The 11,528-nt window shown below is 44.9% G+C and overlaps 2 protein-coding genes across 2 annotated transcripts; both read left to right on the top strand.

The window, feature by feature from the left end:
• The first annotated feature begins 5,846 nt into the window (after nt 1-5,846).
• LOC148211415 (uncharacterized) lies at nt 5,847-6,962 on the top strand. The gene is made up of 3 exons (XM_088124410.1): nt 5,847-5,985; nt 6,073-6,558; nt 6,943-6,962. The coding sequence occupies exons 1-3, from the start codon at nt 5,847-5,849 to the stop codon at nt 6,960-6,962; spliced, it is 645 nt and encodes a 214-aa protein (XP_087980536.1).
• A 2,353-nt stretch (nt 6,963-9,315) lies between these two features.
• Nucleotides 9,316-9,792, top strand: LOC148211414 (uncharacterized). Its single transcript, XM_088124409.1, has one exon. It carries the CDS (start codon nt 9,316-9,318, stop codon nt 9,790-9,792), a length of 477 nt encoding a protein of 158 aa, XP_087980535.1.
• Nucleotides 9,793-11,528: the final 1,736 nt, after the last annotated feature.

The following is an 11,528-nucleotide window of genomic DNA, read 5'->3' as shown; positions in this document are numbered from 1 at the left end:
CGAGACGCTGCGGTAATTTTTGTGAGTTATGGCGGGTATGTACTTATTTAATTATTGTTTAATGAAGAGTCCGCATTCTTTGGCAATTGTCCTGGGTCGTTGGACCAACTACTTAATTCTATTATTGGATATAATTAAGCTTAAGGAGGTTGGAAATATGATTCTAATTTCTTGTTCGTGGGCTTTGTTTTGTTCTAACAAAAAGTAATTGTGTAAGTGGGCCTTCCTTATTTTAAAACAAAAGAGAAGTAAAGGGAAAACCCTAGCCCAAGTTGGTTTTTTGTTTTAAAACAAAAGAAAAGGGAAGAGAAAACCCTAGCCCCCAAACCCACCTTCTTCTTGAAACACCCACCCCCCCCCCCCCCCGTTTTCCGTCTTCTGTTCTTCCTTCTACCGTCAACCCATTCCTCCTCGAAGCGAGCTCAACGGTCAGCGACCTTGACGCAGCGGCGCCCATCTCCGACGGATGGCAGCAGGCAGCGCGGCTCGGGCAGCAGCAAACACGCGGCTCCGAGCAGCAGCGGCACTCGACATCGGACAGCAACGGATGCACGGCTTCAGACAGCAACAGGCGTGCGCGCGACTTCGGACAGCAACAAGCTTGCGCATGGTGTCGGGTAGCAACAGGCGACAGCGGTGCGGCGTGGGTGCTGTTTCTGTGCTGTTTTGCTGCGGTGCAGCCCCCCTCCCTCACGAGCGGGTTCGATCCGCCTTGGTGGTCGGAAATTGCAGCGTGGGTCCTTGCTGCACATAGTGTCGTGGGTATTGATTTGGTGAGTTTTTGTTGATAAAGTAGCTTGGACAGTAGCAGATTTGCTTTCGGCGCCTACCCATAACCATTAGAAGCTCGATATACGCAACCCACATTTATTCGAGTTAGGCCGGAGTTACCCGCACCTAGACGAAGTCGATTTTTGCGGTAACAGACGTTGCAAGATCCTTTATAATGAATTTCGATGGCTGGAAATTTTGTGTTAATTATTTTTATTTGTCTATTGTTGATTAGGTGTTGAATTGACGCAAGATCTAGGAGCATAGCAATGTATAAGTAGCACCAGGGGCGAGTGCGTGCATTATTGAATGCTAATAGAATGGTTTTGTGCTGATTTTTAGTTAGAATAATTTATTTCGTGCATATAGAAATTGTTAGTCTTGGTTTTGTGAAGGCCTAGTGATTATTGTTGAGTTACATGTTACTGTTTCTATTGTTAGACATTATGAGCAAGCATGGTTTCTTATCGTTGTACGTGACTGGTCAGTTCTGATTATTATGGTTGGGAGTGATTGATTTATGACGTTTGGAAACATGTTTTAGATGAAATGCATGTGCTGATTTTATGTTATTTAGTTTTATATTGTTTAGTTGGAAGCTTTTTGGTAGTGTTTTGTTTGGTACGATTAAAAGTATGCTGGAAAATTGTGTTGTTACTTGAAATGTGGGTGACTTATAGGTTGTCTTGGAAGGGTTAGTGGGAATTGTCAAGAGTGATGGGACGGGTTAGCTGTTGTTATTATGTGGGTTGTCTGAAGCGAAAATGCATACTAGTCGTTTGGTTATTCAAGGCCTTGTAGTGGATGATTTGGGGGTTATGTGATAAAGTTTTAACGAATGATGATGTTGCGAATGCGTGGTCTATCGTGTAATGAAAGTGGATGTACCGGTTTTGTGGCCTCGTGGGCAATGGACGAGGCGGTTAAGTCCCTATTGGATGTCGAGGCTCCGGGGGTAGAAGGCCTTGGGGATAAATGACAAGGCTGAACACCAAGTTTCTATAAAGGAGTATTGGGACCTTGGGGATAAATGTCAAGGACCAATACGTCAGTAGTCATCAGTACCTTGGGGATAAATGACAAGGCCGAATATCGAGTTTCTATAGATGGGTATTGGGGTCTTGGGGATAAATGTGAAGAACCAATATGCCTCAAAGAGTTAGACTTAGAGTATTAACGTAGGATGTAGAGCGAATTTTAGCTCAAGTGGGTCAAAGGCTAGTGGGTCGTGTAGTCGAAGTCCTGGGAGTCTCGGTGTTTGGATGCTTATATGAGAATGTTAATCAACTGTTATTATCTCTTGTTTCTTGTTTGTTTGTTTTGCTATTGTGTTTGATGTCGCTGCGATTACGAGCATGTTGTTGTGATTAGTTAGGGAGGGCTACTTACGGAGTACTTTATATACTCACCCCCCTCTACCTTAATTGTTTCAGGTGTGAATAAGGCCCCCGATTGTGGTGATGACGTGGAAGAGGCTTGACCGAGGAAGGATCACTAGTTGTGTTGGTTAGGATAGCAGAAACTGCCGTTCATTGCGAGCAGCGTTAGAAACTTATTGATAGGGGTGTACTAGACATTGGGTTGACTCACGAAACGTTTTCTTTTCTTTATTCACTCTTCATAGGCGAACTATTGTTTTGTGGTTATTGTTGTTATTCGAGTCACTGATGCAATTTGGATTACTAGAACAAATGATTGTTTTCTTTTAATTGGATTGCTAGCCACTGAGGCGGGCTTGAACTTTTAGGAATTGCTTGTATTATGAGTTCCTGTTTATCTTTAAAGTAACTGTTTCACATCCTTGGGTTGAAGGGGGAAAGAACAGGGGAATGATCACATTATCTCAATATTTCAGGTTGTGTTTTCGAGGGCATTACACTTTACGTTACCTTTCATGGGAGGGGGGTGAATAGGTAATTGTAACGCCCCGCGTTACTCTGGTTAGTTATCTCGAGTCCCTGGACTTTTTTTTTTCTTTCTTAGAAATTTCTTTTTATTTAATTTCATTGTTCATTTCATTTTTTTTCGAGCCGCTGTGGTTATTGTTATAATGTTGAAGTGTACTTACGTATCCAATTTTTGCGTAACGAGGAAATTGCTTTCTCTTTAATTGTTCCGATCCGTTGGGCCCAAATTAAGTATATAAGTGAGTGGGCCTTTCTTGTTTTAAAACAAGAGGGAAGGAGAAAAGGGCTTAGCCCAAGTGGGCCCCTTTTTGTAAAAAAAAAACAAAAGGAAGGTAAGAGGAAACCCTAGCCCCCAACATCCCTCCTCATTCGTGAGCCTCTTCTTCCCCTCCCCGTTTTGGTTTTCGTGTTCCTTCTTCTACTGGCGCCTCCACCCTCACCGAAGCACTCGACGGACGGCGACCACCGGCGACTTGACAGCAGCAACGGTAGGCGACGGCGGCGGCGGCGGCGACTTCGGGCAACGGCGGCGTGCGGCGTCGGCAGCAACGGGCAGCAACTGCGCGCGGGTGACGGCAGCAGCAGTTCTTGGACGACGGCAGCAGCGGTGTGCAGGCGTCGGCAGCAGCGTCGCACGGGTTCTGGGCAGCGGCGGAGGTGCACGGCGTGTCGGACAGCAGTAGTGGGCGCGAGTTTTTACAGCAGCAGGTCGTGGCGCGGGTTCTTGCTGCGCGCAGCGTCGTGGGCATCATTTGATGAATTTTTACTGCTAAATTAGTCCGGACAGCAGCAGTTTCCAATCCCGGCACCTACCCATACCCATTAGAGACTTGATTTGCGCAACCCACAACCATTCGAGTTAGGCCTGAGTTACCCACACCTAGACGAAGTCGATTTTTGGCGGTAATGAAGATTGCAAAATCCCTTAGAATGAATTTAGATGGCTGGAAATTTTGTATTAATTACTTCATTGTCTATTGTTGTTTAGGTGGTGAGTTGACACAGGATATAGAAGCATAGCGGTGGGTAAGTAGCCAGGGGGCGAGTGCGTGTGTTATCTTGTGTTAACGGAATGGTTTGGTGCTGATTATTTTTTATTTATTTAGTTGAATGGATTTTGGTGCTGATTTTTATGTAGTTGTATGGTGTTGTGCTGATTTTTAATTAGTTGACGGGATTTTGGTGCTGATTTTTATTTAGTCGTATGGTGTTGGTGCTGATTTTTATTTAGATGAATGGTTTTGATGATGATTTTTATTTGGAATAATTTATTTTGTGCATTAGGAAAATTGTTAGCCGTGGTTGTGCACTCACAATTATTATCGTTGTGTTACGTGTTGTCATTTCATTGCTAGACTTTATGAGAATGCATGATTTCTTGTTGTTGGTTGTGCTTGGTTGGTCCTGATTATTGTAGTTGGAAGTAGCTAAACCATGACATTATAAACGTGTTGGAGACGAAATGCATGTGTTGATAGGCTGTCATATAGTTTTATATTATTTTGTTGGTAGCTGTTGAAGTGATGTATTGTTTGGTACGAAGGAGAGCATGCTGGTAAAATTTGAGTTGTGAATTGAAATGTGGAAGACTTATTTATAGGTTGTCCTTGGAAGGTTAGTGGGGATTGTCACGAGCGACGGGTCGGATTAGTGGGTTGTTGATCTGTGGGGTGTCTGAACTGAAGATGCTTTCTAGTCGTATGGTTATTCGAAGCTTGAGTGGGTGCCCTGGGGACAAATGGCAAGGCCGAACAACAGGTTTCCATTGAGGGGTATTGGGGTCTTGGGAATAAATGTCAAGAACCAATACGCCGGGTAGTCATCGGTACCTTGGGAATAAATGTCAAGGACTGGTGCACAGTTTTAGACCTTGGGAATAAATGGCAAGGTCGAACCTCAAGTCCTGGAGAAAAGTATTGGGGCCTTGGGAATAAATGTCAAGGGCCAGAACGACTCGAGGAGTTAGACTCGGAGGACTAACGTGAAGGGGGTGCTTAAGGGTAACAGTTATTGACCTTGGGAATAAAAGGCAAGGTCGAACACCAAGCGTTGTAGAGAAAGGCCGGTATCTTGGGAATAAATGTCAAGAGTCGTTACGCCTCGAAAGGTTAGATTTGGAGTACTAACATAGTGTGGGGGTCCCGGAAGTCTAGGCATTGGGTTGCTGTATGTCATTGTTAATCCATTAATATTGTCTCGTGCTGCCTATCTATTTGTTCTGTTATTGTCTTTGATGTGGTTGTGTTTATGAGTCTGTTGTGGTGTCTAGTTAGGGTGAGCTACTTACGGAGTAATTATGTACTCACCCCCCCTCTACCTTATTGTTTCAGGTGTGAACCGGGCCAGCCGTGGTGATGACGTGGAGGAGGTCTAACCGAGGCGGGATCACTAGCGGTGTCGGTTAGGCTAGGGAATGAACCACTAGCTGTGTCGGTTAGGCTAGGGATTTATGTCGTGCAATGAATTAGACATTGGGCTAACGCCAAAAACACCTTCTCTTATTGCTTTATGGGTATTTGTTTTATTTTTTTGTTTTTTTTGAATTTCTGTCGTGTTGGGTTTACGAGACAAAATGACTATATTCTTGATTGAAGACTTGACCACTGAGGCGGGGATTATCTCCTAGATATTCTATTATTGCGTATCTCCATTTTTTTGTTATGTTTCATTAGAAGAACATTACTTTTCATCACTTTAAACGGGAGGGCTCAGTAAGCTTTATAGGACCGTTACTTCGTGAACCGTGCCATAAATCTGGGTCATTACAGTTGGTATCAGAGCCGGAACGTTCCTGTAGACTAACCTAGTAACTAGGATACTTAGGAGTAGTGATCCCGATCGGCCTTCTTGTCATCACCAGGTACGCCTAATGCTTGCTCTCGTGAACTTATAGTTTTCCCATGACTTGCCTTTGCGTTTAATTCTTTTCCTATCAGTTAAAGTTGCAGCTCCGTTTTCATTAGGCCTAGTGCGGTCACTGAATATACTAGCTAAAATGTAGCTGACCTTGCTTTTATGTGGGAGTTTCGATTGCCATTCTACTGTTGTCTTTTTGTAGAGTAACGTGCTAACGTCGTGCTTGATTGTTGTGCTCTTTCACCCAGACAACGCCACCCCGTCGTAGTATGAGGCTGCGTGCAGGCGTCGACCCAGCTCTCCGAGGTGAAAATGTGGCGGACCCGCCACCCCCTCTGCTGGTGTTCAAGCAGGGGTAGTTCCTCCAGTTCCTCCAGCAGCGGATCGGGAGCGGGAGAATCCCCCAGCTACCCCGACAGTTCCCCAGGGAAACCCACAGTTGACGTTGCTGGTAGAGGCATTGCAGGCTCTGGTCAATAACACAGCACGGGTTGGCGATGCACAAACTCAGCCACCTCGACACTTTCATACTCCCCAGAGCGAGGCTCAATTCATCAAGGATTTCAAGCGTTACGGACCCCCACCTTTGACGGGGGAAGCGAGAAAGCGACAGCAGCAGAAGAGTGGGTCAGGGAGTTGGAAGCCCTTTACGTGTACCTAGGTTGCGAGGACCAATTCAAGGTTAAGGGTGCGGTCTTTATGCTGAGGGGCGAACCTCTGAATTGGTGGGACTCAGTAGCAGCGGCTGAAGATCATGCTAATGTACCAGTTACGTGGGCAAGGTTCAAGGACTTGTTGTACGACTACTATTACCCAGAGACCGTGAAAGATATGAAAGAGGCAGAATTCCTCCATCTCAACCAAGGAACCTTAACGGTAGCACAGTATGAAAGAAAGTTCACGGAGCTCTCTAATTTTGCTTGGGAATTGATTCCCACTGAAGCATTGAAGATCAAGAGGTTTGTTAAGGGCTTACGCAAGGGAATAAGGGGACTAGTGGACCTTCAGCGACCCGCCACCTACTGTAACGCCCCGCGTTCTCTGACTCGTTTATTTTAAGAGATAAATAGTGTTTTTGGATTTTTCCCTAAGTTGATAACTTTAATTCTTGGATTTTCTAACTTTGAAATTCTAATTTTTGGCTAAATTAGAATTATGTTTAATTTCTTTGGATTAAGATAATTTAAGTTCTCGACCTGTGTAGGAGATTTTAGTTAAATTCTAAATTCACGAGTTTTAGGATTTTCCTTCCTAAATTCTACTTTTCTTTGAATTATTATTCTTGGGTTTTAGAGTTTAAGTTAACTATTTTATTTCGGGTTGTTGTGGGGTTTATTCTTATTTCTAAAGTGAAATTTTGGGCTTGTTGTTTTGGGACTTTGTGTTACTTATTTGGGCCTCATTTAAGATTTGGGAATTGGGCTATAGATTTAAAACGAAGGAAAGAATAAATAAAATAAACAAAAGAAAACCCTAACTCACCATCATCTCCTTCTCCCTTTTGTTGTTGCTGCCGCCAGCCCCCTCTCTCGATTTCTGCCGCCGGCCACCATAGCTCCGGCGACCGCGCCACACGAACGACGCCCCAGTTTCCGGCGGTGTTTCTCAATGCGAGCAGCGGCGGCGAGCGAACAACAGCCGACGATTCTGCACGTAGCGGCGTAGTGGTGGTGATTCTTTGGACCCAGGGGCCGGTGACCCATGCCCATCACTCCTCCGGTGGTTCTGCAACAAGACCCACGACAGCCATTTGGTGTTCGTGCGCGATAACTCTGACGGATTCCAGCACGATCTGATAGCCGTCTGCCTCCGACCACCAGATCCGAGGCTCTCCCACGAACCCAGCGCCCGACAACTCGATTGTGGTCAAAATCGAGCGGACCACGAGCAAGTCTGGCGAGTTCCAAGCGACGATGTGCAACTCCTCAAAATAGCAGCGGTTCTAGTCAGATCCGACCGTCTCGACCGCGGCTTTCCCTTCGACGTTACATTGTTCGATGCCTCGTACCTGTAATCCCCCTCCCCGACACGGACAGAAGCGACTAGCTTGTGTTTAGCCCAGATTTGCGACGTTTTCTTCCTCTCGACGACTTTTGGTGTTGACTCACACCTAAATGAAGCTCAGTTCGTGATACCCACCCTTCTACGAAGGTCGATTTGCAGTACCCATCGCATTTCGACATCGGACCTGCAAGCTCAAGCATTTTCGAACTCCGTTTTGAAGTACCGAGCTTTTTCCACTTTGACCCAGTTTTAACCCAATTGATTTTAGGGAACCATTCGGTGGAAGTTAGTAAGTAATGATTCACTTAGACCCGTTGTTGGATTTGATTTATGTGTTTATGTTTGGACTCTAACTCAAGCTTGTATCTATGTTTTTAGGAAGTTTTCGGCGGAGCTTAGGAGAGTTAGGTTCTTTGTTTGTAAGTAGTTCTTACTTGGGGGATGTTTGTTGATTGAATATGTATGAATTGTGTGGTGCTTTCGGTGTGTTTATTATTTATTAATATGTAAGTTAATAGGTGTTATTGAGATGGTAGTTAATGTGTTCCTGGTTGTGGTTTTCACCGAATTTTATAGAATGTGTCTATGTTTGAATGCATAATGTGTTGAAAAGCATGACAATGAATGTTTCATGATTTGGTGGAGCATGATGTGTGTGTGTTGATTCTTTAATAAGCATGACACGTTGTTCCTTGATAAGTATGCTGTTTGTGCGTGACCCTTCAGATAAGGGCTGCTTACTGAGTACTGTGGTTGTACTCATCCCTCTTTTCCCCTCCAGTTTGCAGGTATCGTGCTAGCTCGTGGGATGGTGATAGCGAGGAGGAGGCTTGATCGGAAAGACCATTAGCTATGCTGTGTGCAATTAATTTCTTTTAGTTAGGATAGTTGTGGCTACGTAATCTTGTAGTTGAGTTGTTAGTGGTTGGTTTTTGTTTAGTTTATTGTCTAAAGGATGTTGTAAGGTTGCCGATTCATTATTCTTTTTAGAGCATTAATTTTGTTGTCTTCTTGAACTACGGGATTGTAACCTACCTAGGAGATTTATGAATACATTTGTTTAAGTTGATTGTACTTGAATTAGTTTTTGTTTCATTGCCATTCGAGATGTTAATATTCGTTTAGTGAATGGTTTATAGTTAGGAAAGGTTTTCTGGACGGGTTTGGTTAATGTGGAGTCGGCATTAAATGGTTTATCTGTATAGGAGGCGAGTTTCTCTTAAATCTTTAGTGTTGTTGTTCTAATTGTTCAAGTTCTCATGAGTGATAAAAATAGAGTAGAGCAGCGGAAGCGTGGTAGCTTTATTGCTTAGTATTGTTGTGAAGGTACTTCTCTTGTTTATGTGAAAATTTTAGGTAGTCTTAGTAACGGTCCCTGTTGGAAATGGTGAAATTCCTGGGGCATTACAGTAGGCGGAAGCTGGTGGGCATGTGACGCCCGCGAGGAGGGATACATGAATGAACCGATTCCACATCCGAATGAGAGGGATCTTGAGATTATTGAAGAATGGTCAATAAAGGGTTAAAAAGAATTGATAGTCACTACCTATACCAACAAGGTGCACCTTCCTTTTCGGTGGCTTAATTGTAAGAACTTCAAAGTTAAGCGTGCTTGGCTTGGAGCAATCTTACGTTGGGTGACCTCCTAGTTGCTTTACTAGGAAGCATGTGAGTGAGGACGAAGCGTGCTGGAAGGACTCGTGTTGGTCTGTAGGGGCAGTCTATGCTCTTCTAAGTGGCTTAGAACTTGACGGTGGCGCAGCCAGTTCGTAGGGGAATGCCGGGGCAGAGAGGTGTTGAATTATCTTTTGACAATCAGACCTTAGAGGCACGTTTGATCCAACTGGATTTTGACGTCATTTTGGGCATGGATTGGCTAGCTACCAACCAAGCCAACATTAATTGCTCGATGAGGGAAGTCTCTTTCCAACTACCTTCGCGTCGGAGCTTTACGTTTAAAGGGATTTCGGGTGGAGTTCCAAGGGCAGTCTCGGCATTGAAGGCAAGACGCCTTTTACAGAATGGTGCCTGGGGTTATCTGGCCAGTGTCGTCGACCTTAGTGTGACTCCACCCAGCATCGACTCTGTCCACGTGGTCAGAGAGTTTCCAGATGTGTTCCCTGAAGACCTCCCGGGGCTACCTCCTGTCCGTGAACTGGACTTTTGCATCGATTTATTGCCCGAGACAGCCCCTATCTCGAAGGCACCGTACCGCATTGTAACGCCCCGAGTCCCTCAGGTTATTTGGTCTTGAATCAGGAGATTTTTTTTATTTAATTTCTAAATTAAATTTATACATATTCATCGGGCTCTAAACTCCAATTAAATTTATATTCGTCGGACTTCGTGTAGTGGGCCTTGTTTTAAGGATGGAATGGACTCCTTTCTCCTCTTGGGCTTGGGTATGTTGGGATTTTGGGTTGAGTTGGTTTTAAAACAAAAAGAAAGAAAAACAAAAGGGGAAAACCCTAAGCTCCATCTTCTTTTCCTCCTCTCCCTTGCCGAGCGGCCCCCTTTGTTTTCCGGCGACCCAGCCTCCCTCCGACGACGATGTCTTCAGATCCGGCGACACCCAGCAGGCCGCGGCCCTCCTCCGGCGTTTCTTTTGCGTGCGACGCCTCTGCGGTCCTCCGCGAACGGTAAGTCCGACGAGTGGTGCACGGGTTCCACGAGCAGTGGCGGCGCGACCTTCTCCTTGGCGGCGTTCGAGCAGCGGCGGTCGACGATCCTCGGCGTTCCAGCGGCTGCGTTTCGTAACAGGTACAGCGGCGAGCACGACAGCATTCTTCGGCGGCGGCGCGACTTTGAAACCTCTTTAGCAGTCGTCGACGGCGGGCGCTGTGCGTTTTCAGGCCATTTCCGGCGTCTCACACGGGTCTTGAACCCAAACCCAGGGCGGTTCCGGTGTTTCTGCAGTGGCAGTGTCGTTTCTGCGGCGTTCCGACGGCGACCTTTTGCCGTGCGAACTCTGACGACCACAAACAGCTCCGATCTGTGGCCTTTGTTTCCTCCCGATGACTTTAGACGCTTACCCACACCTGTCCGGAGTTCGATTCGCGGTACCCACCCCTATTTAGACTCAAACCAGCATTACCCATCGCTTTTTGACATCGAACCAACAAGCGTAAGGGCTTTCAAACTCGATTTTAAGAGCCCGAACCTCCTCAGCGTCTACCCACTCCTAACCCAAGTAGTTTAATGTGAGTTGTAGGTAACGACTCACCTAAATTCGGTTTCAATTGTATTTAAGTGTTTTTTTTTAGTTAGTTTCTAACTCAAGTTTGGTTGCCTTTGACTTAGGGAACCCTTCGGCGAGCTTGGTAGCGTTAGGGCCATTGGGTAAGTAGACAAGGGGCGTGTGCGTGCGTTAATGTATGCTAAATGGTCTCTAACGTGCTAATTTTGTAGCGTTTTATGCAAATTCTATTACGTCAATGTGCTAAATAATTCTCATTGTGTTAGTCGATATACTTGGAATTGTGTTGGATGTTTGTCGTTGAAAATGGTGAGATTTCTTCTTTGCTAAACTGATGAGTATTGTTGTGGTAATGTTGGTTGCCTGGATATGCATGAATTGTTCGGCGTGTTTCGTGTGTGTTATTATATCTAGCAATGCTTATTGAATATTGATGTTGGATATTAAGTGTTGTGGGTGAACTGTGTTGGGCTCTAATTGTTTAAAATTTGTTTGGTTATGCTTTGTTGTGACAAAACTCATTGTGGAGTTGTTGTTAAGAAACGTTATATTATGAAAGCATGATTGGTTTATTGTTTCATTATTAGAATGATTTTATGTTGTGGAAGCATGCTGAGTGGTGTTTGTGAGTTGAAAGGTGCATGGGTCATGGCTTAAGAAATCATATGGTTAGACTCTGGTGAGAGTTGGATTCTTGAAGTAAAAGAATGAGTGAGTGTCAGGGCCTCACTAATGGAGTATAAATGGTCGGGGGCTGATACATCACTAATGGAGTATCGAGGTCTCGGATAAAA

The sequence above is a fragment of the Momordica charantia genome, assembly GCF_013281855.1.
Source record: "Momordica charantia cultivar OHB3-1 chromosome 5 unlocalized genomic scaffold, Mcharantia_2.0 BLBB01000005.1, whole genome shotgun sequence".
Taxonomy (NCBI): domain Eukaryota; kingdom Viridiplantae; phylum Streptophyta; class Magnoliopsida; order Cucurbitales; family Cucurbitaceae; genus Momordica; species Momordica charantia.
Note: the sequence above shows the minus strand (reverse complement) of the source record. Positions and strands in the feature narration are given on the sequence as shown.

Coding starts and splice junctions, on each gene's coding strand:
- LOC148211415 (XM_088124410.1), top strand. CDS start 5,847: ATGTGGCGGACCCGCCACCCCCTCTGCTGGTGTTCAAGCAGGGGTAGT. Junction 5,986..6,072: donor ACCCACAGTTGACGTTGCTG/GTAGAGGCATTG, acceptor CATACTCCCCAG/AGCGAGGCTCAATTCATCAA. Junction 6,559..6,942: donor TCAGCGACCCGCCACCTACT/GTAACGCCCCGC, acceptor GCCTCATTTAAG/ATTTGGGAATTGGGCTATAG.
- LOC148211414 (XM_088124409.1), top strand. CDS start 9,316: ATGCCGGGGCAGAGAGGTGTTGAATTATCTTTTGACAATCAGACCTTA.